This window comes from Glandiceps talaboti, chromosome 3 (assembly GCF_964340395.1).
Source record: "Glandiceps talaboti chromosome 3, keGlaTala1.1, whole genome shotgun sequence".
NCBI lineage: Eukaryota > Metazoa > Hemichordata > Enteropneusta > Spengelidae > Glandiceps > Glandiceps talaboti.
Window position 1 is genome coordinate 21,778,324 of NC_135551.1, and position 27,295 is coordinate 21,805,618.

The window sequence follows — 27,295 nt, forward strand, 5'->3', positions numbered from 1 at the left end:
GAGAGAGAGGGGGGGGGGATGGGGAGGGAGGGAGAGAGGGACAGACAGACAGACAGACAGACAGACAGACAGACAGACTTTCCAACTACTAGACAGACAGGTATATCGACGTAGAGTCACACATAGAGGGGAAAACGTAAGGGATTGACTTATTTCGGTGATAAAACTTTCTCACGATATTCGATGTACTTGTTACCGCATAACAAATCAATCATGTATACGAGCCATACCTGTTGATACACGTGCCGTAGCATAGCAACCAAGTAATATGTTTTTATTTGTTCGAGTAAACACACACATTGCCCATGGTTACGACAACGATTGCCCAATCATTATCCATCTGTAGAAACATGACAGAAGTTGTCTGGACGAATCAGCGTAAACAGTTCCAAGGGACATGCGCACAGAAATCTATAAAGCCACGTGAAGTTCGTTGATTTGATATCTGCATCTCAGTCGTAGTCGAAGACAGAGGAAGAGACGCAAAATGAAGTAAGTTTTGCTTGTTTGTTGCTCTGAGTACGCAGTTGTAAACGTCTGGCTATTTTCGAGTTAAAATTTAGTGCTGGTAGGTTTGAGTGTTGTAAGAGCTACATAGTTGAAGCTATAATTATATGAGAGGCTTGCTTTTTATCCTTATTATATATATTCCATTAATTGTGTCAGTTTTTTGGCGCGCATTTCTGATATTTTCGCGATTTGTTCCTTGATTCGATTTATTTTTGAGATCTCTTGGACTTGCTCTTAGTAGAAAGTTGCTGTCTTTTATTTGCACGTTTTGGCGTGTTATATTTAGGATAAGATTCAGAGATAATATAGTAAATTTGCATTTCATATTTGTATCTAGATACGTTTTCTCTGTGTTAATATATATGTGAATTTCGGAAATGTCACTCTGAAATTTAATATTTCGGAAAAAAACTGCTAAATAGTCAGGTGTTTGCTTTTAAGGCTACCTTCCAGTCGGTGACCAGTTTAATCTCAGGATAGGTTTATCGCAATGTGAGTCGACTCACTCAACTCTAACGCCTCATATTGAGACCGTTCACTTTTACAAATTCTTGTTCATTCTTTTTCAAGATACAAATTTCTATCTAAATTTGGTGACGTTATCTGTGGTCTTATACGATATGTTAAGTCTAGAGCTATTCACACGGTTTAATCATAGACCCTACACGAAATGGTTTAATTGGTACAATTACAAGTTTAATGTCATGTTTAGTTGTGTGTTAGTATAATGTGGTACTCTTTTATTAATGTGAAGTTGGTATACGTTTATATCCGTCATTCTCTTCTTTTGATGATATCTTAGGATTTTGTTCTAAAATTTCAGAATTCTCTTCTCTGATTTTTTCGGTTTACTTTGACATTTGGTATGTCGTTTTAGAAGTCAATCTCTACTACTATTACTAGTACTCTTTTATGGACGTAAAGTTAAGGCATGGTAGATGGTAATTACTCAGTGTAATAATGACGACATAAATTCTACGTACAATGGTCTACTTTTTCATATTTCAATTCAAGAGCTAAGGTGACCTTCAACACGTCTAGAGGTTTTTTATGAAATGAGTATTTGCGTACGTCTGACAGCTGTTTTTATGTTACAGGAATCTTTGTTTATTATTACCAATCGTGGTTGTTGTTGTCTTCAACAGATCAGTGACAAATGCTAGTAAGTAGAAATTAAATCAATTATATTCAGCTATTCTAAAGTTTTCGGAGTGTATTTTCTTTCTCATTTGCCACCATGCAGGGAGGCTTTCTAAATTTATCCAACTTTGTGTAATACGTTTTGTTTACTTGGTAAGAAAATATTCTTTCATCAATTTGAAAACTATCGAATACAACGAGATGTAAGAGTTATTGCATCTTTATAAACGTCTAGCCAATGTTTTTCAAAACTTATTGGCCATGTCCATTATCAGGGTAAGATTTTGTTCCAACTGTAAAAAAAAGAAAATAGGGCAGGTAGGTCGGGATTTAATTTGATTTGATGTGATTTAATGTGATTTGATTTAACTTTTAATTATTCTTATTTTTGAAAATCACTGCCTCAATTCAGTGATAAACAGACAGACTTACATTTAGGACGAGAAGACAAAAAAAGTTCTCGTTGTTTGTTGTTTAAATGTAAAACAATGTTATAGAGTCAGCGGCTTAAACTAGGGTCGCTAGGGTTATCAGAAACATAATTTTTTTTTCTTGGCATTCAGTGTATTTCCGATTCTCCATTTTACCCTCTCCCCGAACACAAATGGAGACACGTGACCTTGCAGATGCGTCAATGGGACAGCGGTAAAAGGTCACCACATCAGACTTCATTTCTCGACAGGGACACGCGACACCTCGTACATGACTTAAATATATCTAGTTCTCCCTAGATAATCAAACAGTGATGAATTAAATTCGAACACAGTACTTTTGTGTATTTTATATCAATAATTATTCCAAATTAACATAGAAATCTGTTTTTGATTTAACTGTTTAATAAAAGTTTGGAATATGTAACATGGGTATTACAGTTTTCTTTTAATAGGTGCCAACGAATAAGCGTAATGAAAATATGTAACAACTTGCCTTGCACGCCTTATTTCTTCGATTATAAGCTGTGTTTTATTCAAAAAAGTGTTACTTTTTAATTTTAGATGACATTGCTGCCACTACGTTGACATTAACGAATCCAGATCCAACATCTAGTAGTTTTACCGAGGGTGCTAGTGCGGATATTACGTTCACGCTAGCATATACTGTAACTGGGACTGGTGGAACTCCATCGGATGTGAAGGTCTACTTCAGTGATGGTGGATCTACCAAATCTACTGAAGTTGTCGCAGGTGGCACCAATGCACCTAGTGGAGCTGTCGGCTCTTCTGGTAGTTTTGACGATTTGACAGCTACCATCACACTGGATGCTGCTAACTGTGCTATTTACACCAAACTGTGTGCTGCTATCACTGTAACAGATGATGACACAACTAATAATGTAGCTTGTATTGACTTCGGAGTAGGAGCTACCAAAGCAGGCCAAAAAATATGTAACGGTACGTGTACTTTGACTTTGGTTTTCATGGTGGTTACGTAGTAGAAATAGTGTTCATACAATCAGTGATCATGATACATTTGTGCTTTTACTATATATTCGGAAAGACACAACAAAGTAATAATTTAAACGCCAGTAGACAACTGCTGGAATTCGTTGTCACTGATACACAAATGTATTGAAGGATCGAGTATATTGATCCATAACTGTATATTATATGATTATCATTATCGATCAATCAGTATGGTTACTGTTAAAATATAAAATTTGTTCCCTTTATATTTTTATCAATTATAGTTGGAATATATATAGCATCTTAACGCTATATTGTGCTGTAACAATCATTCAGTGGCGTCAATTCTGTTCGTCTTTATTCACGAATTATTATACTTTTTATGTCAATTTTAGATATTGCTGCAAGCACATTGACTGTAACTGCACCACCTCCAGCAACTGGTGTATTAGCCTTAGGCACTGCAACGGACATCACATTCACACTAGCATACACCGTGACTGGGACTGGTGGAACGCCAACAGCTGTGAAGGTCTACGCCAGTGATGGTGCATCGAAGACATCTACTAAAGTTACCGCCACGGGTACTGGAGCTCCTACTAGTACTTCATCTGCTGTCACTGCTAGTGGTAGCTATACTGGTTTAAAAGCTACAATCACACTAGATAGTACCAACTGTGAGGCTTACACCAAACTATGTGCTGCTATAACAGTGACAGATGATGTTGCAACTAATAACGTGGTTTGTATTAACTTTGGAACATCAGCTACCGACGCAGGCTCAAAGAATTGTAACGGTAAGTATATATTTTGACGTTTGTTGTCGTGGCTACACAGTTACGTAAAATTGGTTTTATTTTTCAGTAATGTATAGTATTTATCATTGTATTGTTGTCATTATTTGTAGAGGAAAGACTAAATCAAAGAAACAAACACAAACACAAACACAAACACAAACACAAACACAAACACAAACACAAACACAAACACAAACACAAACACAAACCTGACGGTAACCAGTCTGTGTATTACACAGTACATAGTGCCTTGATATAAAACACTTGTAATTCCAGTCATTATTTTCCATGCAATAGTTATTCGTTAGTCACAAACTGTCACTGGCACACTAATCAATCTCGATAAAGAATTTAATAGACATAAAGATATATCAAATGTGCTCATACATCATAACATTCAGCATCCGAAGCTATGACATGTATTAAATTGTCAATTATAATAACACGCGCGCACACGCACACACACATACGTGCAATCATGTATCAACACGTACTGTCTATATTATGCAGTGACAGCACTAACCGTTATAGTGTTTATGATTCATTGTTTATTTCATAAATATATAGTTTATGAAATCCTTGGTCGTTTAGTAGTCTTGTTGTTAAAATCATAATGGGGTTTTTGTCTTAACTTCAACTCTATAGATATTGCGGCAACTACACTGACTTTAACTGATCCAGACCCAGCGAAGAGTGGCTTTACCAAGGACAAGGCCACAGAAGCCACATTCACACTAGCATACACAGTGACCGGAACTGGTGGAACGCCAACGGCTGTAAAGCTCTACTTCAAGAACGATGATGCAACGAAAAAATCCACTGAAGTTACCGCCACGGGTACTGGAGCTCCTACTAGTACTTCAGCTGCTGTCACTGCTAGTGGTAGCTATACTGGTTTAAAAGCTACAGTCACACTGGATGGTACCAACTGTGAGGCTTACACCAATCTATGTGCTGCTCTCATATTTACAACTGCAGATGCCAATACAGCTAACAACGAGGCTTGTGCTGTCTTCGGAGTAGGAGCTGACAAAGCAGGCAAAAAGCCATGTGGATGTAAGTACCATGATTTATTTACTTGTCTTTTATGTGGTGACTATTAATAATATTACAAATAACTTGTTTTGGATAATCGATTTTATAGCTGATTTACTCCCAAATCTAAACTCAAAGTAATTCTTATAGTAGTTCTTCTAACAAAGATCAATGAAGATGGGTTTACATGATTTGTGTAGTATTGATAGGCCTACAAATGGATTGACATATATCAAATGATGTGTCTTGGTGTATACGGACAGAGTGCATGTTATGAGATGCCAGTATTAACATATATATTGACTAATACCATGTTGTCCCTAACAACCGATCATTCACATAGACTCTCTATCTTTTGTATTTCAGCTGGTAGTTCAGCCACTACATCCAGTACTCTAATGGCTCTAACAATGGTCATCGGTGCTGTTCTGTCCTGGAAGATATAAATACAGGTATGTAAATATACTTGTCATGATGGTATATTTACAAAAGTATCATGTGTACAATTGTCATCGGCAGGACACCGTAGAAGTTAATACGACCACATCATGACGCCTTCAGTCTTTTTAGACGACGCCTTCAGTCGAGATAAAACACAAACCCAAACCCACCGGTTCAAGTACTTGCAGCTTTCTGTGATGTCCTTTGCTGAATCCGTAGTTTGCCACTCTTTGAAGTCACAGTCAATTTTGGGTTATATACGTTGTTGTTTTTTGTCGATGGAGATACATCATGAATTTCAAAATAATAGCAAATGTTATCTGTTTCAAATAGTAGTTGGTAATAATAATGGATGAACTTCGTAGAATAGTTTCACCACCAAAACACTGGTACCACCATAGGTTATAATAGCCTCTAAGAAACATAAAACAGATTTGAAGGAAGAAAGCAAAACACAAAATTAGAGAAAACTATGAAAAGACTACTGTTTGATTAAACTGAAAGTTCATACTTTGTCGTTTCTTATACTCTAAGGATACTTAAAAGCTGATGTCTGTATTTGTATAAACTACAGCAATTGATAAGAGCCAATATTTAGCATTGTGAATGTTGATAAATTCAACATCGTCTCCTACTTTTTTTTAAAAGTCAAATAATCTTACATGACTGTAATAATTTAGTTTGAATACTCAACTTGTTCCTTATTTTCTTTACAGGAATACAGATGCCATACCCGGACAGCGCCTTTCTATTCTGGTTCATCATAGAATACATCATCATTGAATTGGAATCTCCACTATTGTTGTTAGGTCAAATTCAGTAACCTTTGTTGAGATGCTAGCTATACACATCCCTCATACTTTCGACTAGTTACATTTTTAAAAAATACAGCTATGCGATAGTCTTACTTATTCCCAATTAGTACTAACAATTCATGAATTTGCAGGTGTAAGGAGAGAAATTTACCACTTCAAATCTTGCCTGCAACATTGGACACTTTCGCTACTTATTTGTTGTTTGTGGAACTAAAACGTCAGTTATCACCCTCGGACTTCCGAACCTTGATAATACGGATCTTCTAATACTGAACTCTAAATGAAGATTTGAAAAAAATCTCTTACTCTGCCTTCATCATCCGGGTATTTAGGCATTCGACATATTAGCTAGTCTGGGTGTCCTTGACGCCAGATATTAATTTAATCAGGTATTACAGTGTACCTTAGCTTATCTATAACATGTTACCATGACAACCTGTGTGTTTCAAAGACGGTGGTACATAGACGACTGGTGTACGTCATTTCCTTTATTTAGATAAAAGATTTGACGAATGCTATTGAATCTCACCTGAGATCAGCACAGGTTAGAAAAACTATTGTCTTGTCTGTTTATCTGACTGCATTTCCCTTTCATGCCTCACATCATTTTTCTCTCCCTTAGCTTTCCCAGTTTTGTTCACATCCCTCCCTTGTTACTCTCTTGCTTTCGCTCTCTTCCTTGCAGTGTTCTCCTTCATACCTCCCTGTTCTTTTCCCATCTTTTACCTATTCTCTCATTCTTTGTTGCCCACCTTTCCCTCTCTTCCACCTATCTTTCCTACTTCGCATCATCCTCATCTGTTTTTGTCGCTGTGACTGACTGTCTGTCTGTCTGTCTGTCTCTCTCTCTCTCTCTCTCTCTCTCTCTCTCTCTCTCTCTCTCTCTCTCTCTCTCTCTCTCTCTCTCTCTCTCTCTCTCCTGTCTTACTCAGCCATGTTATAGACTATGCTACCTTACAGTGTAATAATTCATTTCAAACTGACGATACGATGTCAGTCTGCACAGAATGAAAAGAAAACAGTTATTACAGCTGTACTTTGGAATCTGTCATTGTATATATTCTAGACTTGAAAAGAAAATCACCGAAAGAGATAAGTTAAATAATAATTTATACTCGACTAAGTGAGGATTGCCAATGTAATGAATTGTTTTGCTGTAAATGAAGTCAACTTGTGTGAGGATAATAAAATTGATTACATTGTAATTATTGTTTGATTTTGTAAATTGTGTGAATGTTTAGCTGCATGTAAGAATACTTTGATAGTGAGTTAAAAAATATGTGAGTCAATTAATATGTTTGCTGTATTTTGTGGTTGTGTTTGTCAGTGATGAATGTTGTCATGTTTTCAACAAGACCCACAAAAGTCCCCCATTTTCATGATATCTTAATTTTCGAAAAAATTACAGAATTTCCATCTTTTACCCCATTTTTGCCCTTCCCAAAGTCTTGAGATAAAAGACAATAAATTCAAGTCAGCCACGACTGGTTGTGATGGTATGAATGGGGGATGCTAGTGATATCGTCAGTGCAACGTTATCTTGGCAAAGCATTGATAGACAGTATATTTTCAAGTTGCTATTAGACCTACGGACAGGTCAGGTCAGGTCAGGGTAGGTCAGGTCACTCTATAAATCAATGTCTAGCGTGTGTACGCATTGCTTTTGTCAATGGACACACGTATAGTACTCTCGATTGCAATTCATTGAGATGTAAAGGTCACATCAAGGTAATATGAGGTTAAGCACACAGATCGCTCAACCACCATATACTGGCCTACGTACTACTGTCTCTGCCTGTTTACATCACATTGTTTTGTGGTTGTTTCACTAACCACATAGAGGCAAAATTATCACAGAAAGCGAAGTAAGCAGGTTAATACTGTCTCAAATTTATAACAATTAAATCTGTCAGGTGTCAGTTGATCTTGAAGACATGTGAGCTTATATGACGGTTCTTATAAGCTTATGTGGCGGTCCACTTTTCAATTTATTTACTGGCTATGCTTGGGTTCAAACACTTACATATCCTAAAAGCTTATCACGTGATATTTATCTGACCTTTCACCAGACTGGTTTATTTAATTTCATACAACCACTCAATTGTAAACTAATAATAAGTTAGTTGGAGGTGACAGAAATTCCGTTTGTTGTGCTCTCCTAAATCAAGCCTATGGGCATACGTCTTTGTTAAAACATGGCGACATATGAAGGCAGATCAGTTCGATGTCCGGGAAAAGTTGCTATTGTCGGCTGGTAAGTTACTAGTAGTATATAGTCGTCATGGGTCCCCTGCTTAGTTCATTCATCACTCTACAATATTTACGTGTGAAATACACATAACGATTCCACTTTTTGAGATTTTTTTGTAGTTAATGTATTACGATGGGCCCCTTTACGGCACCGTCTGCGACGCAACGCAATGATTATTCTTCATTGCTTTAGCGGAAATTATTCACTGCTTGCCAGAATTTCTTCATATAACAATATAGTACCTTTACTTACAGCAGTTTATCCGTACCTGTTATACCCGAACAATCAATCAATCAATATATATATATATATTTATATTTATATTCATATGAATGTAAGTGTCTCGCTGGAGAGAACAGTGCTCGATGCAAATATTAGTAGCAGAGCATTATAGACTTAATTCAAAAGAATAAGGATGTAATAAGTCGTTACTCTCTCTCAGTCTATATATATATATATATATATATATATATATATATATATATATTGATGGATGAATGGATGGATGGATGGATGGATGGACAGACAGACAGACAGACAGACAGACAGACAGACAGAGATAGATAGATAGATAGATAGATAGATAGATAGATAGATAGATAGATAGATAGATAGATAGATAGATAGATAGATAGATAGATAGATAGATAGATAGATAGATAAATAGATAGATAGATCCACCGACATCTGAAAAAAATTGTAAAACTTTTAGCCTCTGAACGAGTAGATATATTGCAGGGATTTGCTGCTTTTCTATACTACTGTTATCTGTAAGAATTGAGGCAGGTGAGATTATGGAGCTGTGATTATTCTTTTCTTTCGTGACTGTTGTGAGGAGATACTGACATGAGCGCCACCAATTGTCAGGGTGTGATCATTTATCGTTTTGCAACTGTGGGGTGGACAAACTAGTTGTATTCACGCTCTCTGGACTCCATGATTTATATATGATGTAGCAATTCATCAAATTGTAATGGGCATGTCACGTTAGAGCAACAGTAAGCAAATGTATACAGGATGATATTGCGCATGCCCACGGTCGTTTTAAGTATCAGAGACTGCACAACTTATGTCATTGAGGTACTACTACCATGTGTCACGCCGACCCTCTTCTAGATGTCTGGTTTGAGGATTATAATTCTACAATTTGGATTTTAAGGCTGTTATTTAGCCATTACCACACTACTAGGGGACAAGGTAAGTGTATTGTATCGTCTACTTTCTCTATGCGTCACATGGAAATCGTTGTCTTCGATGTTAGAAGAATGTTTTATTTGTTAAATGGACAAATTGTCTACGTCATCAGTGAAATTCCGTACAGAGCACATTGTAAATAAAATCCGATAATATCAATATCCAAAATAAGTAATTACCAGTCAGAATATGTCGTCATATTGTATTTAAAAAGACGTTTTCTTATACTAGCTGTGTTTAGGACTAAATTCAGACGTCAACTTGTGTTGAATAGTTTATATTATAAACTGTCTCATAAGTTGTCGAAGTAGTTTAGATTTAGTCCTACATATATAAGACTACATGATATTTCATATGAATATCCTTTTACAAGTTAGCGATATTAGAAGTGTGGTTTTCGGTTAACGATATTTCAATAAGTTTACTAGCATGCGAAATGGAGAGCGCCACCAATGGTTAGAGGGTTATCATTTACTAGCGTAATACAACATGTAGATTTGCAATATACGTGTGTCTTTTAGTTTGGGGTGGGGTTTTCAAGCATTTTAGTTCTCATCCGAAAAAAATATTTTAGTGGAATCAATTTTGTACCCATAAATACAAATATTTCTGCAAAAAAAAATACTGAGAAATGGAAGACTTTTCGCTATAGTAAATGCATGGCAATAAAATACATTAAAGTGTCAACAAACGAGCAATTTTCTCATTACACACAGGCTTTATATTCATTATAATACATACTACTGCCTACTGATTTGAAATTGATTGTGCTGTCTAAAATAATTAATTTTAACTGTTTACGTTAGAAAGGAGGATGGGGATCTGAGGCCTAACAAAAAAAATGTTTACCCTACACTGAATTATTGATGTCGTCCCTAACAAGTGTCCAAACAGTTTCAAAACATATTATTTTCGCAGATTTAATTACGTCATACATAGTTCAATGATAATTGGTGATTAACATTTTTTTTAATTAAAGTATTTTTTTAATTCCTTTATTTAATTAATGTACATTGTTAATAATTAGCAAGTCACGTGGAAATGTTAGAGAAGTTTTGAATGTTTCTTGAAATGTATGACAGACACTTGTTGAAAACCATTCATTCCAAAATTCATCAGGAGAAATAATGAGGTCTTTATCACCTACATAAATGAAAACATGTTGAACGAATGAATCATCTAGAAGTTTTAAAGTCAAATGAAAGAATGTATTTTTCAAAGATTAAACAACTAACAAGAGTAATATTGAATGATGATCACCTCCAGGTATGTAAGCTTGGTGCCCTTTCAATTGATTCAATTGTGCGATGCACGCATGAACAACTTGAAAAGAAAACCTGAAATTTAAAGGAACAGCATTACAGTCTAGACGAGTGTGACCTGTAACGGCTCGACTTGTGTAAATATTAACTCCCTTCCTATGTGTATTACACCAGACACGCCTTCCAATATGCAAAAAACCACCACTACTACCCATGTCACACGCCCACCGCAAAATTCGTTGTTCAGGCCTCGGGATTTCTCTCATCATGATCATACTTGACCATAATCAGCTTGTTATTCTCTTTACATGTAATATAACACTAGAACTCAGGTTGATGGCGTTCTTTTCAATTCTGATGTGTTTACTGGTAAACCGATTCATCATGTGACGGGCTGTCATGTCACGATAGTGATTGCGCATGCTCCACTGCAGTTACAATTCTCAAAGTCTGTGCAAGGTCGAACTTTTGCCATTGGGGAGTACCATGTGTCGCAATGCTGTGACCCTATCTTACATTTCTGGTCTGCCAAGTGACAATCGTACGATTGTTACTCTAAAATGGGGATTTTAAAGTTGTTATTTAAGTAATATTTCGGCGAAATTGTGTCATGGAACAAGGTAAGTGTATTTTAAAGTTTACTTTCTCCCTGCATGAAATGAAAATCGTCGACTTTGTTTGAAGCATTTCTTCTTTTCATTTATTTGTCAGGCACATAGCTCATGTATCGTCTGCCAGTACAATTCTACACGTAGCACAATTTGTATAAATTTGGGAAATGTAGACATACACAATTCAGACACAATAAGTCTCAAATAGAATATGTCGGCATTTCAAAGGTATCCTCCCGACTAACATTAAAATGCAAGTGTGAAACCTGTTGTTTGGTAGAAATACAGGAAAAGTTTGGTCAAAATAAAATTATTAAAATAACACTAATGCGATATTCTTGTCGTGTGCTGAAAATTCCTCTTTTTTGTCGCTTGATCATCAAGCAATCATTTTCTCATTTGATAGTGCTTTTCTCGACGTATTTTTGTCTGTATTTTGTGTAAGGTTGCAGAACGAAAAGTACGTTTACCATTAAGTGATGTATAGTAAATTCAGATTGGACAATGGGGAAAACCTTTTAATATCACCACGTGTATATACGGACGACCGTTTGAGATTTAAACGAGAAGACCATAATGACAAATCTAAATGTGGCAATCGTGGCAAACTACAGACAAAGCTTTAATTGTCATTCGTATTTGATGACACAATATTGTACTGTCATGAATAAAGTTTTACTACGCTGTTTATGCTCAGAAGAACTTTCTAGGCGGTATGTAAACACCTCCAATGAGGTGACATGTCGTCGTCGTCTTGTAATTAAGGTTTGTCGACCTGAAAAAATAGCCTATACATGAACCCGGCAGTTTAATCAGCTCTTTGAGATAACTACGAGTGTTGACTTTTGACTTTGCGGTAGTGACCCTACGAGCTGCAGTAGTCTAGTAGAGACCCTATGAGCTGCGGTAGAGACCCTATGAGCTGCGGTACGGTAGAGACCCTATGAGCTGCTGTAGAGACCCTATGATCAGGTATCATCTTCATCGAACGAATTAAATTGTGACGTGTCAAGTATTCAAGAAAAAAACTCAAGATATTATAAAAATGTCCTCAGTCCAGAAAAGTCGAAAATGAATGCCTCGAATTTCGTCCTACTTGCAGACATAGCAAACTCATGCAGTGTGTCCTCCGGGAGATTCCATTTTCACTGCAGGTTTCTTAGTGTAAGCATAATTAAGAGTTGGGCCAAAGTTAAGAATATGGACAGGTTGCAAAGTAAGGTCAGTATTAAGGGACAACAAGTCATTAAATGAGAACAAATTGTAGATCACTAAATATAGGTTTGCTTTTCATACTGTATCAACCATCGTATGTGCTTTATCAAATCACAGGGGAATCGAGCTTCAATGGTTACACTAACGACAAAGAAACAAGCAAGCTAAAAACAACAACAACAACAACAACAACAACAACAACAACAACAACAAACACGCACAGAGAGACGAACAAACAAACAAACAAACAAACAAACAAACAAATAAACGAACTTTACCTCTTTTGACAACATGACATTTGACCTTAATTTACCTCTCTGTGACACGAACATTACAATATATTTTCACTATTTTAGAAATAGTCCCACTGTAGAGTCACGATAATTCCAATTATTTGTTTCCTTGGTTGTTGTTGTATGCATAAACAATCACGCCCAAGTCCCCTCTGATCATGGTGATAAGTGTGATTATTCATCAGGTATAATTCAGGCAACCGTTGGGTAAACGGCAGAGATCTGGTAAACGGCCAGGACATGTACAGTCTGTAATCCTAGCCATGGCACAGTCAGAAACCACAGTGTGTCGTATAACCATTTAATCACAGACAAGTAAGTTTAAGTACTTGTCTGCGGTTTAATACCGGTATTTAAGTGGCCTTGAGGTCATGGGTTACAATTCCTTTGTGTTCTTCTCTGGACTCCAAGTCACGAAATCTCAACAGTAAACCATTCGATAGAGACATGCTGGCAAGGCTAACATGCCCCCCATCCCGCCCCGCGGGTAGCTAGTAATAAGGCTAAAACGAAACACATATCACAAAACAAAAATGAAAAAATATCTTTCTCTTTCCTCATCAAAACTTAATCACTCTCATGGAGTATACTCCATTGAACGAGTAAACAAAAACCTTTTACTTCTGCTCGCAGATTGAGTACTCCAGTCTGACATTGTCCCTTTACCCTGTCATAGAGAAGGAAAGAGAATTGTAGAATTTAGTCCAAACAACCCGGTGTGAAAGCAGGTGACTCATGACGACTATATACTACTATAGCTCCTAGTAACTTACCAGCCGACGATATCAACCTCTCCTCGGATTCTAACTGCTCTACCTTCATATGTCGCCATATTTTCACAAAGTCATACCACTTATGGTTATAGGTTTCATTTAGGAGAGCTCAACAAACGAAATTTGTGTCACCCCAACTGACTTATTATTAGTTTACGATTGATTGGTTGCGTGTATGTATGTATGCATGTATGCATGTATGTATGTATGTATGTATGTACTATGTATGTATGTATGTATGTATGTATGTATGTATGTATGTATGTATGTATGCATGCATGCATGCATGCATGCATGCATGCATGCATGCATGTATGTATGTATGTATGTATGTATGTATGTATGTATGTATGTATGTATGTATGTATGTATGGAATTAAATAAACCAGTCCGATGAAAGGTCAGATAAATATCACATGATAAGCTTTTAGGACATGTAAGTGTTTGACCCCAAAATATAGGCAGTGAATAAATTGAAAAGTCGACATCCACATAAGCCTATAAGAACCACATGTCTTCAAGATCGCCCGACACCTGACACATGTAATGATTATAAATGTGAGACAGTATTAACCTGTTGACATCGCTATTTGTGATAATTTTGTTTGTCTGTGGTTAGTGAAACAAAACAACGTGATGTAAACAGGCAAAGGCAATAGTAGTAGGCCTAATATACCTATAGTGGCTGAACGATCTGTGTGTTTGACCTCATATTACCTTGACGTGACCTTTACCCTACATCACAACGAATTGCAATCAAGGGTACTACTATACGTGTGTCCATTGACAGTAGGGAGGTTTAGATACATTATCGTGTAGGCATACACATAATGATGCATACAAAGTTGTGTTTAAATTAGTTACGCGTTCAGAACACAAACGTATGGAAGACCGAAAAACAAAACTGCAACCTGCGACTTGCCAGCCTCGATTTTCTCATTTTCTCGTAAAATACTAGAGTTTAGGGTATTTATTGTCGACAAGAGCGATTTGGCACATTGAATTGGAATATACCATACAGTTTCGTCCGGACTCGAAGGAGCCTGAAAAGCTACCTTTATTACAACCCCATGAGCTAGCTTTTTGATGTACTGTTCGTACTCTTGAAGTGATCTGTGATCTGTGACCTGTGAGTGTGACCTAGCTTTAAGCGTTCGGTCAACGCACAGTCTGTAGAATAATTAATCTTACCAGTACACATGTATGTTTCGCTCTTGCAAGTGTTGTGGTCGAAAATAAATAATAACATGACTATGTTATGCATAATACACTCAAAGTTACATTTGCAAATGCAATTTGTTGGATGATGCACACAGCCTCGCCACGGCGCGGCAGCCATCTTACTTTTTGCTGGGCCGGCAAGTCATAGTACGCATGCCAGCATTATAATACGGGAACTGTTAGCTTGATTCGCAGGGAATATGCTACCTGACATGCTGTATCTTAAAGGCGCCCCTAAAATAACCCCAAAATATCCTAAAATAAAATAGAACAATTAAGTCACAGGTTTGCAACTGGCAGTCGCAGGTTGCAGTTTTGCAACTAACAAGTCACAGGTCGCAGTCCTCATCACCAGTCTTGCGTACAAACGTGAAAGACATTGAATGTGCATGTGCATGTTGACATCTTCTGACTTGGTGTCCTTGGCAGGGTGTCCAGAACACAGGCACTCGATTCGAGATCAATGAATAAATGGATATTGAATAAAATGATACTAAGTTTACAAACTAAATGTCTAATATTTCCTGTGATAAAAATTTAAGACGTATTTACAGGTATATGTAGACCACCATTGTGACGTAGGATCGTCTGATACAGATCGCCTGGGTTACTTTGAATCACGTGACTATGATGCTACATGTATAGAACACACATAAATACGCTCATCTAAACCTCTCTAATAACAATGCTATAGTGACCTGAACTACCGTGACATGACCTGACCTGACCTGACCTGACCTGTCCGAAGGCCTAATAGCAACTTATATATAAAATATATTCTGTGTAGCATGGCTTTGCCAAAACAAGGTTACACTGACGGTATCACTAGCATCCCCCATTCATACCATCACAACCATTTGTGGCTGACTTCAATTTATTTCAATTTATTGTCTTTTATCTCAAGACTTTGAATTGCGGAAGGTCAAAAATGGGGTAAAATGATGGGAATTCTGTAATTTTCTAAAATTAAAACATCATAAAAATGGGGGACGTTTGTGGGTCTTGTTGAAAACATGACAACTTTCATTATTGATAAACACAACTTCAAAAACAGTAATCATATCAATTGACTCACATACTTTTAACTCACTATCAAAGTATTCTTACACGCAGCTAAACATTCACACAATTTACAAAATCAAACAATAATTACAATGTAATCAATTTTATTATTCTCACACAAGTTGACTTCATTTAGAGCAAAACAATTCATTACATTGGCAATCCTCACTTAGTCGAGAATAAATTATTATTTAATTTATCTCTTTCGGTGATTTTCTTTTCAAGTCTAGAATATATAATGACAGATTCAAAAGTACAGCTGTAATATAACTGTTGTCTTTTCATTCTGTGCAGACTGACATTGTATCGTCAGTTTGAAATTAATCATTACACTGTAAGGTAGCATAGTCTATAACATGGCTGAGAGAGAGAGAGAGAGAGAGAGAGAGAGAGAGAGAGAGAGACACACACACACACACACACACAACACCCAGATGACTACGTCTATGGGAACAAGAGTGATGCGAGATAGGAAAGATAGGTGGAAGAGAGGGAAAGAAGGTGGGCAAGAAAGAACGAGAGAATAAGGAAACGAGATTGGAAAAGAACAAAGGAGGGTATAAAGGAGAACACAGCAACAAAGGAGGGATGTGAAGGAAACTGGGGGAGTTAGAAAGGAGAGAGAAGTGACGTGAGGCATGAAAGGAAATAAGAATGAAAGAGAAAGGCAGTCAAATAAACAGACAAGACAATAGTTTTTCTAACCTGTGCTGATCTCAGACAGACAGTCAGTCACAGCGACAAAAACAGATGAGGATGATGCGAAGTAGGAAAGATAGGTGGAAGAGAGGGAAAGGTGGGCAACAAAGAATGAGAGAATAGGTAAAAGATGGGAAAAGAACAGGGAGGTATGAAGGAGAACACTGCAAGGAAGAGAGCGAAAGCAAGAGAGTAACAAGGGAGGGATGTGAACAAAACTGGGAAAGCTAAGGGAGAGAAAAATGATGTGAGGCATGAAAGGGAAATGCAGTCAGATAAACAGACAAGACAATAGTTTTTCTAACCTGTGCTGATCTCAGGTGAGATTCAATAGCATTCGTCAAATCCTTTATCTAAATAAAGGAAATGACGTACGCCAGTCGTCTATGCACCACCGTCTTTGAAACACACGGGTTGTCATGGTAACATGTTATAGATAAGCTAAGGTACACTGTAATACCTGATTATATAAATATCTGGTGTCAAGGACACTCAGAATTAATCAAACTAAAATATCAAATGCAAATGTACCCGGATGATAAAGGCAGAGAAAGAGTTGGTGGGTTGTTTTATTTTTGTTTTGTGTTGGATTATTTTTTGTGTGGTGTTTTTTTTCGGGGGGGGGGGGGTATCTTCATTTAGAGTAGGGTATTAGAAAGTTATTATTATCAGGGTTCCGAAATCCTAGGGTGATAACTAAAGTTTTATTTCCACGAACAACAAATTGATATCCATACTCTGTAGCGAAAATGTTCAATAGTGAAGGGAATATTTGAATGGGTAAGTTACTCTACTTACACCAGCAAATGCATGAATTATTAGTACTAATTGGGAGTAAGTAAAACCATTGCCGAGTTGTATCTTTTTATGTAACAAATAGGAAGTATGAGGGATGGGTACCGCTAACATCTCAAAAAAGGTTAGTGAATTTGGACCTAACAACAATAGTGGAGATTCCAAATCAATGATGATGTATTCTATGATGAACCAGAATAGAAAGGAACTGTCCGGGTATGGCATCTGTATTCCTGTAAAGAAAATAAGAAGCAAGTTGAGTATTCAAACTAAATCACAGTCATGTAAGATTATTTGACTTTTAAAAAAAAAGTAGGACATGGTCTTGAATATGTCAACTATCACAAAGCTCAATACTTGCTCTTATTGATGTAGTGTATACATTCGACATCACTCCCACACACCCTAGTGGATGAATATCAGTTTGCGTCTATTAGTAAATTTGAGAACTGAAAGAAGTCCAGTCGTAAGTAAAAACACACACGATGTCGTCGTATTAACCTCCCGGATTACCCTCTACTGTGTCCTGTCGGGTGACAATTGTACACATGATAAATATACCATGGCAAATGTTTTTACATACCTGTATTTACATCTTCCAAGACAGAATAGCACCAATGACCATTGTTAGAGCCATTAGAGTACTGGATGTAGTGGCTGAACTACCGGCTGTTAAATAGATAGAGGGTCTATGTAAATTATCGGTTGTTAGGGACATGTTAATACTGGCATCTCATAACGTGCACTCTGTCCGTGTTCACCAAGACACATAATATAGTACATGTCAATCCATTTGTAGGCCTATCAATACTACACAAATCATGTTGACCCATCTTCATTGATTGTAAGAAGAACTACCATAGGAATTACTGTCAGTTTAGATTTGGGAGTAAATCAGTTATAAAATCGATTATCCAGAACCAGTTGTTTGTAATATCATTAATATTCACCACATAAAAGACAAGTAAATATATAATAGTTCTTACATCCACATGGCTTTTTGCCTGCTTTGTCAGCTCCTACTCCGAAGACGGCACAAGCCTCGTTGTTAGCTGTATTGTCATCTGCAGTTGTGAATGTGAGAGCAGCACATAGATTGGTGTAAGCCTCACAGTTGGTACCATCTAGTGTGACTGTAGCTTTTAAACCAGTATAGCTACCACTAGCAGTGACAGCAGCTGAAGTACTAGTAGGAGCTCCAGTACCCGTGGCGGTAACTTCAGTCGATTTCTTCGTTGCATCATCGTTCTTGAAGTAGAGCTTTACAGCCGTTGGCGTTCCACCAGTTCCGGTCACTGTGTATGCTAGTGTGAATGTGGCGTCCGTGGCCTTGTCCTCGGTAAAGCCACTCTTCGCTGGGTCTGGATCAGTTAAAGTCAGTGTAGTTGCCGCAATATCTATACAGTTGAAATTAAGATAAAACAGCAAGATGAAGAACAATGATAAACTATTCCTGAAACTTAACAATAAAGATTATATAGTATAATATTTAGTGTTATGAATAGTACGATACACGACGATTAAGAACGAAGCAGAATTAACACAAAGGATTGAAACCCCTACAGAATATGAAGTGTAGAGTATCTACAGTAAATTATGTTTAAGAACAATTTGTTGTTGTGTTTGTGTGTCATTAACAATATATTCTGGTTAAATTGCAAAAACACCAATCAACTTCTATAGTGAAGATTTCGAATAAAATGACAGTTACATAGTTGGTAGTTTTTATATAGCAGGTATCTACCCTGCTGATACTACACTTGTCTTGTATTTCACTCGTAACGCTGGACACACTAATTCTTTCCACTATTAAACGATGTAAATCAAAGTAAACGTACCGTTACATATCTTAGTGCCTGCCTTGGTAGCTCCTGTTCCAAAGTCAGCACAAGCCTCGTCATTAGTAGTATCAGTGTTTGTAGTACCAGCTTTAACTGTGACAGCAGCACATAGTTTGGTGTAATCAGCACAATTTGTAGCATCCAGTGTGATTGTAGCTGTTAAACCGGAATAAGTACCACCAGCAGTGATAGCTGTAGAAGAACTCGTAGGAGCAGCACTGCCTCCAGCGGTGACTTCAGTAGACTTTGTTCCATCATTTTTCTTGAAGTAAACCTTCACGGCCACTGGCGTTGCGGATGTATCCACAGTGTATGCTAGATCGAATACGATGCTACCTGCCGTACCTTGCGTAAAACTACCTGATGCTGCTGGGTTTGGAGTTTTTAATGTGAATGTGGTGACGGCGATGTCATCTAACAAATGAAGATTAAAAGCTTTCATCAATAACTGCAACACAAAATACAGATTAGATTGAGCGGAAAAATTGGAAGACAATGTTTTTTCATTTTCTTTTATTGCACCAAACGGAAATAACAATAATGATACGTTTTTGAAAGGTACGAAATACCATTTTATCTGCTATACATTAATTTAATTTATTTCAATTTTTAGGTGATTTTGACTTTTTAGAGTTCTATATTAACCTTGAGAGCAATGGTTGGTAACACATATACATGTTCCATCTTAATCTGTGGTTTTCGAATTTGATGTAAGCTTATATTTATCGTTGGTTGAATAGCTTTAATAATTAATTGCTTTTGGAACATTATTCATAATCTTCATGGAGAACTATATTATGCACACATGAGCTTATATGGTATCATTTGCCTAGTTCATGAATATCTGAATACAAATTTAAACCGAGCCAAAAAAACCAGCACATTGATCTTTGATCCTCATAAGTTTGACGATAGACAGTTCTTCTCCAATGTCTATGGTAACGCTCGGCTACCGACAACCCCTAAACTAAAAGTATCTCACAATTTTGCAAGTCGATTAAATGTTTTAAATATCCTCTATTCATTGTGACTAAAACTAACACTAAAAAAACTGTACCACGGCTGAACATATGGCTATTTGTTATATTTTTCTACTCACCAGCAGCATTTGTTGTCGATATGTTAATGAAGACAACGACAACAAGGACTGGTAATAATAGATATACGTTCCTATACGGTATAAATGAAAAAAGAAACATGTCAGGCGTACACTTAAATAATCGTGTTATGAAAGTCAGAAGACGTGATATTAACCCCCCTAGAGTAATGTTCAAACTCACCTTAGCTCCTGTACGTAACTATGAAAAAGTAGATTATTGGAAAATTTATGTTGTTATATTTACTAATATCTACCATGTAGGTTTATTGACAATTTTAGCTTTTTAACTGCATCCATAAATATCAGTACTGAATTAACTTCTATAGATAATAGTGTTGTTGTTGTTGTTGTTGTTGTTGTTGTTGTTGTTGTTGTTGTTGATGATGATGATGATGATGATGATGATGATGATGATGATGATGAAAAATTACTTCTAAGCCTCCTAAGACAAAATTGAATGTCAAAATAGCTCTCTACTGTAATGAACATTTTGATGAGGATTAAAATATATTTAGAGTACATGAATACAATTATCATTTGAAGTACACTAAGAGTATACATCTAAACGTTCAACCCACAGTCTATCAACAATGTATGATAAAGTTGGTTTCTTCGGAAATTGAAATATGAATGGATTGTTTCATAGCTAAAACTGTTACAATAAAAAGGCAAGAAATTTTACACAAAAATTAAAAATAAAACATCTTCCCTTGAGTAAATTAATCTGAATAGACTCTGCCAAGAGTCGGCAATGGGAATTTTGAGTAATTATAATAAAATATAAAAACAATTTGATGAGCACTTTTCTCAGAAAAAAAATCTTTTTTGACCAAAATACAAAAGGAAATCGTCAAAATTATGAAGTGATATATATCGCCTTTCCGTATCAAAACTGAATAGACTCAACCCTTGGAACATACCAAATATCAAAGTAATTGGGAAAAAATCAGAAAAGAGAATCCAGAAATATAATGAGCTGTTCGGGGGTACTTTTTATCGCTACATTATTGCAACATTTGTGCCACTCGATAGATAACCATTAAATCAAAGTCACTCCTCAAAGTTTGGCGAAAGATAAGCTTATCTTAGCTGTCAGTGTTATTAAAAAAGGAAAACTATCCGAGACGCGTGCATGGGGGAAAGAATGTACGACGCTAAGCTGATTAGATCTCATTAAATTTGATCTTTCGCTAAACTGTGACAAGTCTATTACCACGAGTTCCCAGACCGTAGTACTAGCTGATCGATCGCACGGAAGTCCAGCGACACGGTGACCTTGTGTTCGTTAACAGTTACACAAACGAAATGCCGGTTAGGTCGATTCGGCCAAATTGTGCTGGAAAGTGGTGGGTATTTTTGTGCGCATTAATTCTGTATTATAGGTTGGAATATTGTTTTAAAGACCTGCCCAAATTCATGGGTAGATTTTACTTAGATTTTGCTCAGAATATTCGTTACATTCTTAAAATTATGCTTACAATTGTTATCATTTCATTTGTAAAATAATCAATTGTTTTGATTAGGTCTTAGCTATCATTTTATCATACTTCCTGCTGTGTCAAGTAAGTACATAGATCGAGGGTCTCCTTTTTGGTTGTGTGGAATGCCCAGAGTTTGGGTTTGGATTTGGAAGTCTCAGCAGAGTCACCTGATTTCATTTTACACAGAGTTGTGCAGCCTGCCCCTCTCCACCCCCGTCTAGGTCACAACACAAAAACATATTTAAATGAATAACACCGTCGGAATGACATCACAATAAGTGCATTTGATTATTAAAAAAAGTAATGCTGACGATAACTCAATACCTAAAAAGAATTCCAAAACAACCGTGATTGTACGAATGGGTGGATGGATGGGTGGATGGATGGATGGATGGATGGATGGATGGATGGATGGATGGATGGATGGATATGGATGGTGTTAGTCAGTCAACATGCGCCTGAAACGAGGTCCCGCTTCAACCATGGATTACAAATTAACAATTTATTTGTACATTTAGGACGTCCACCAGGATATGCTATGTTCATATTCGGACGGTCTCTGTTATTTTCTGTTTTCACTTTCCCTTGATTTTCGCTTTTAAATTTATATCATTTTAAGTACACACGGCGCCAAACTGGAAACTTCAGAGAAAACTTCAGACAGTACAAGTAAAAGGTGCCCCCTAACTTTCCAATAAAACGTTGAAACGTGAAACGTTGTTTGTGGTTTGATTTTGATTGAGTTTCAAAAAAAGAATGTTCGAATTTCGATATCAACACCTTAAACACCAAATTCCAAAGTCAAATGTAATTTTAAATATTGATTTCTTAAGCACGTATTAATTGATTGCAATTACGTCAAAAAACGAATCACATCATCTCTGGATAGATTAAGATTTCACTTGGACGTCGTTAGTCACGCACCGATTAAATGGTCGCCGACTAGGAGGTAGCTTTTAAAAAGCAAACACCTGACTGTTTCGCGGACGATAAGTTTGGCCGAAATATTGATTTTCAAAGTCGCATAACTTTAATACTATTTCATTTTTGAAATTCACATATACATTGATTAAATACACACAAACAAAATGTATCTAAAGGTGCAAATATTTTAGACTGCCCTTTAACGGTGTTGTCTTAATGGAATACAAATGAACTATTCTCTGCATCTAATACTAAATATAACGAACACGTCAAAACGTGCAAATACAACTTAGATAACAACTTTCTACCAAATACAAGAAGATATCTAAAAAATAAACGAAACAATCAACAAATCGCGAAAATATCATAAATGCGCGCCAAAATGGCAGAAATATTTAATGTAACATATAAGGATAAAACGTCAACCACTCATACGCATAGCTACAAACATGTAGAGTTTACAGGACTTCATCAGACGTTCACATCTACTCAGCGCAAAAAATCAAAACTTACTTCATTTTGCGTCTCTTCCTCTGTCTTCGAATACAACTGAGATGCAGGTATCAAATCAACGAACTTCAAATGGCTTTATAGATTTCTTTGCGCATGTCCCTTGGAACTGTATACGCTGATTGGTCCAGACAAAGTCTGTCATGTTTCTACAGATGAATAATGATTGGACAATTACTAGTATTATCGTAACCATTAGCAATCTGTATGTTTACGCGAACAAATAGTAATATTTTACTTATTTGCTATGCTACGGCACGTGTATCAATAGGTGTGGCTCATATGCATGATTGATTTGTTTTGACGTAACAAGTACAGAAAGAACGAGAAAGTTAGATCACCGAAACGAGTCAATCCGTCAAATTTCCCCTCTATGTGTGGCTCTACGTCGGCATACCTGTCTGTCTAGCTGTTAGAAATTCTCTCGAAGTTTCGTTAATCTCAATAACTGTTGATATACATTTTCCGCCGATCAAATTTGTTCATAATGATCCAATTTCCAATAGGCGCTGACAGGAGTAATTTAGTTATGAAACATTTAGATCGAAGTTGGTGCGTTTCTTAAATTTAAGTTGCACTCCAATCAAAGGAATCATTTGACAAGACATTTGTTTGTCGCTAGTTCTAAATACCGATTGCAAGGTCGATATTCTAGGTAATCGTTGCTGACGAGTTCCCTGAAGCTGCACGTAAAGTCCATTTAATTCCCAATGAACATCGGTGCTGAATACGACGGTTCGTCTGTCTGGTGAATGAAGTGTACGTACGAGAAACTACTTGATGTTGATGACAAAGTATCAATGCTGAGCATTTGCCGATCATGATATGAAAGACAATTTCAGGCAGTGGTTTTTGCACATTTTAAAGTAGTAACGATGCACATTAATATTTCGAGTATACGTGTACTTGCGACTTTAGCGTGTATAGGTAAAATGGGCCAATATATTCATAAATCGTTTTCCGATGGAAAGTGATGGTGTCGAATTAGGCTAAAAATGCTAACTGCTTTTAGCTTAGAGGGGTAGCTAAACATATAATATCCATCCAACGGAAATTATCTTTAAAAAAAGATAGAACTGTGCATTTTATTTTACCTATGCTGTAACCGAACGCCGGGATTGGAACGTTTATACACCGGGGGAATTCACGGAGTATGAGTTGGCTACCAAATGTGCATATTTGGAACGATGTGACATTCAGGACGTCCACTTGCGTGACGCCACCAGTTGACGGAAACTTTTTCCATACCCTACAAATTCAAGGTGATAGAAAGTCTTAATTTGTGAAGTTTGACTCATTCTTGAATCAAGTTTGCAGTAACGACAACCTTTTTAGGATACCTGGTATATGAGAGAAATTCTAGTATACATACCGATAATATAACCGACTAGTTAACACTTCTAAGTACAGTGATGTCCGCTCCTATCAAACGCGGTAATATTCCTAGTGTTAGTCGGTGACAATAGGGTGCTATCAATTAAATTTGTTATTATCGTTCTGATTCTAAAACCCCCTAACAGATTCTAATCCCCAATGAATGTTAGCTCGTCATCATGAATCATCATGGGAGACAAATTATCTTTTCTTTAATGACGTGTCAATATTATTCAGATTAGGCTTATTGTAAGATTCGATTTAGACAAAGTTTTAAATATTGTATCATATTTGTGGGAAAGATCTCGATATATTTCATTTAATACCTCAGGCCTCCCGGTCCACTTGCCAATTGTAGCAAAATAGACACCCCATGCGATAATCATAACTGAAGAAGAACAATTACATAAAAAGGACCCATGAAAATGGGAACACCTGCAATTCAATACGGCCCTAACGTTTGATTTGAAAGTCTGCTGACCAGAATACCGAATACATGTTATAGAGACTATGATATCCCAGGGAGAGAATTAAAGTGTTGGTAATAGTTGGTTTACTTACCAACTGTTAGGGTTACTTGCTCCCACCATATAGTCACAATATGCTGTATCCCAAAACACATGTCAATGAAACACATTTGTCTCCTTGTATACTGACTTTAGATTAATCTGAGGTGAAATTCCGTGAGTGGGATACAATAAATAGAGCTTGAAAACATTGCTAGTAATGTTTATAAACCCTTCATGAGGCGAATCTTAAGGACTAATCCGTCATACTTAATTTGTGATGTTGCCCATACCACAGAAAAATCACGTCATTATAGTATCAGTACATGTACACTCTTTGTCATTAAAAGCTTAACATTTGGGTGTTTGAGACACACACAATCCTTTTTTGAAACACAAACACACACAATCCTTGTTCGAAAAACACACAATCCTTGTTATAAGAGCTTTACATTTGCCGTTTCGTGCAACAATCTACTCTAAAAAAGGACACATCAAATGATGCGTCAGTTCCAGGCGACAAAACAAACACTCCAGTCGAAACCATACCAACTTGTGACTGTAACAACTCTCCGATGGAAATCTTGATGTCTTCTGTTTCAGAGTAAATTGTTGCAGAAAAACCCAAATGCTAAGCTCTTATAACCAGAGAATTGAGGTGTACGAAATACACTGAATTGCTTGTTAGCGAAATTTCATATGTACACTTTTCCAATTAATATTTCAATGAAAAAAAAGAACCCCCCCCCCTTTTTTTTTAATACTGAATCTGGGAGAAAACAACTTCAAAAAAAACATTCTTTCCGAAATTCGGGAGGTTTTACCTTCAACGACACGAGTGTGTGTGTGTAGAAATGGGGCATCCTACCCATATTCTCGGAGGGTGATCTGAAAAAGTATCCCCTTTTTACGATTCCACGGACCTAAATGACCGAGGAGATGCGAAACATCCATTGGACCGCGACCTAGAAAACGGGTCGTAAATTGTGATATTGCGATTCTGAAGAGTCACTATCACTGTAGTTCTGCTCGCAGTACGTGTACGTGTTTCGCTTATACTCCGTATGCAAGCAGGACTAATAACACAGCAGAGTACCATCAATTTGGATGGAGAATGATTGAAGTTTGAGTGTATCATACACCACTTTTTTAAATTTGATGTAGACACTGGACGTACATACTGTACGAAAAGACAAAGCTAGAGAGGGGTTAAAAAGGAGACACGAGAAATATCAGTGGAAAGCGGGGTGGTCACCGAAAACACTGGACATCGCGTAGACGTCTATGGACTCCTCGAGCGCTTTCTTCAACGTTGAAAGTGGCATCTCCTGATGGTCATTATTAAATGCTTAGCATTTAAGAGTTAATGTTAACAATTTACTCTGTTTGACAGACCAGACTCAAAATTGTAACAGTGTGTATAAAAGCAGGATGCTTTGAAGTAGTCACCTCCGACTATTACGCATATTTTGATGTGTTCTGTTTTAGAATAAGATGTAGCATAAAACGTCAAATATTAAGCTCTTATGACCAGGATTCAGTGTGTCTCTAACACCCAGATGCTAAGCTTTTATAGCAGTAGTGTGTATATACAAGCTTTCGTCCGTTTACTTGACATATTCACAATAATGATCTGATCGTCTGAAATTCACTTGACGAGACGTAAGCGAAAGATAGAAGATATCGCCAAATTTAACATACAATGTTGTATCACTGTACGCTGAACGTTAATGTATGGATGACTCTATCTTATTGATGTAATGTCGTGCAAAAGAATACACAACAGAAAATGGTCGTTTATCACTTTCCTTTACTTTTACTATGACGGAATGCTTTGATACCATAACGTACCTTATAAAATACGTCATTTAGCTCTAAGGCGTTTCTAGATTTCATTTTGTAGTGTATTGATACCACAGCGTACCGTGGCCTTATAGCCTATGGGTGAAAATGAGTAACTTTGCAAGTCGTTCTACTATGACTCACGGTGTTTCTCAATCATACCCGTAGACAGGCAAAGCGTGTATCGAAACGTCCTCACCT

At 36.8% G+C, this 27,295-nt stretch overlaps 2 protein-coding genes across 2 annotated transcripts; one reads left to right on the forward strand and one right to left on the reverse strand.

Moving 5' to 3' along the window:
* Positions 1-351: 351 nt before the first annotated feature.
* On the forward strand, positions 352-7,011 carry LOC144432767 (uncharacterized). Its single transcript, XM_078121044.1, has 7 exons — positions 352-492; positions 1,608-1,672; positions 2,646-3,041; positions 3,449-3,850; positions 4,496-4,906; positions 5,252-5,337; positions 6,043-7,011. Exons 1-6 carry the CDS (start codon positions 488-490, stop codon positions 5,329-5,331), a joined length of 1,359 nt encoding a protein of 452 aa, XP_077977170.1. The 5' UTR covers positions 352-487; the 3' UTR covers positions 5,332-5,337; positions 6,043-7,011.
* Positions 7,012-17,348: 10,337 nt separating this feature from the next.
* LOC144432670 (uncharacterized) lies at positions 17,349-23,502 on the reverse strand. The gene is made up of 6 exons (XM_078120934.1): positions 23,376-23,502; positions 20,458-20,528; positions 19,356-19,772; positions 18,504-18,914; positions 18,101-18,186; positions 17,349-17,750 (listed from the first exon to the last, which is right to left on the reverse strand). The coding sequence occupies exons 1-5, from the start codon at positions 23,378-23,380 to the stop codon at positions 18,107-18,109; spliced, it is 984 nt and encodes a 327-aa protein (XP_077977060.1). The 5' UTR covers positions 23,381-23,502; the 3' UTR covers positions 17,349-17,750; positions 18,101-18,106.
* Positions 23,503-27,295: the final 3,793 nt, after the last annotated feature.

What these genes read in the sequence shown, in the direction of transcription:
- LOC144432670 (XM_078120934.1), bottom strand. An exon ending in AGGCACTAAGATATGTAACG is followed by an intron (nt 18,915 to 19,355) that starts GTACGTTTACTT and finishes TCAACTGTATAG; the next exon opens with ATATTGCGGCAACTACACTG. An exon ending in AGGCAAAAAGCCATGTGGAT is followed by an intron (nt 18,187 to 18,503) that starts GTAAGAACTATT and finishes TCTATTTAACAG; the next exon opens with CCGGTAGTTCAGCCACTACA.
- LOC144432767 (XM_078121044.1), top strand. An exon ending in CAGATCAGTGACAAATGCTA is followed by an intron (nt 1,673 to 2,645) that starts GTAAGTAGAAAT and finishes TTTTAATTTTAG; the next exon opens with ATGACATTGCTGCCACTACG. An exon ending in AGGCTCAAAGAATTGTAACG is followed by an intron (nt 3,851 to 4,495) that starts GTAAGTATATAT and finishes TCAACTCTATAG; the next exon opens with ATATTGCGGCAACTACACTG.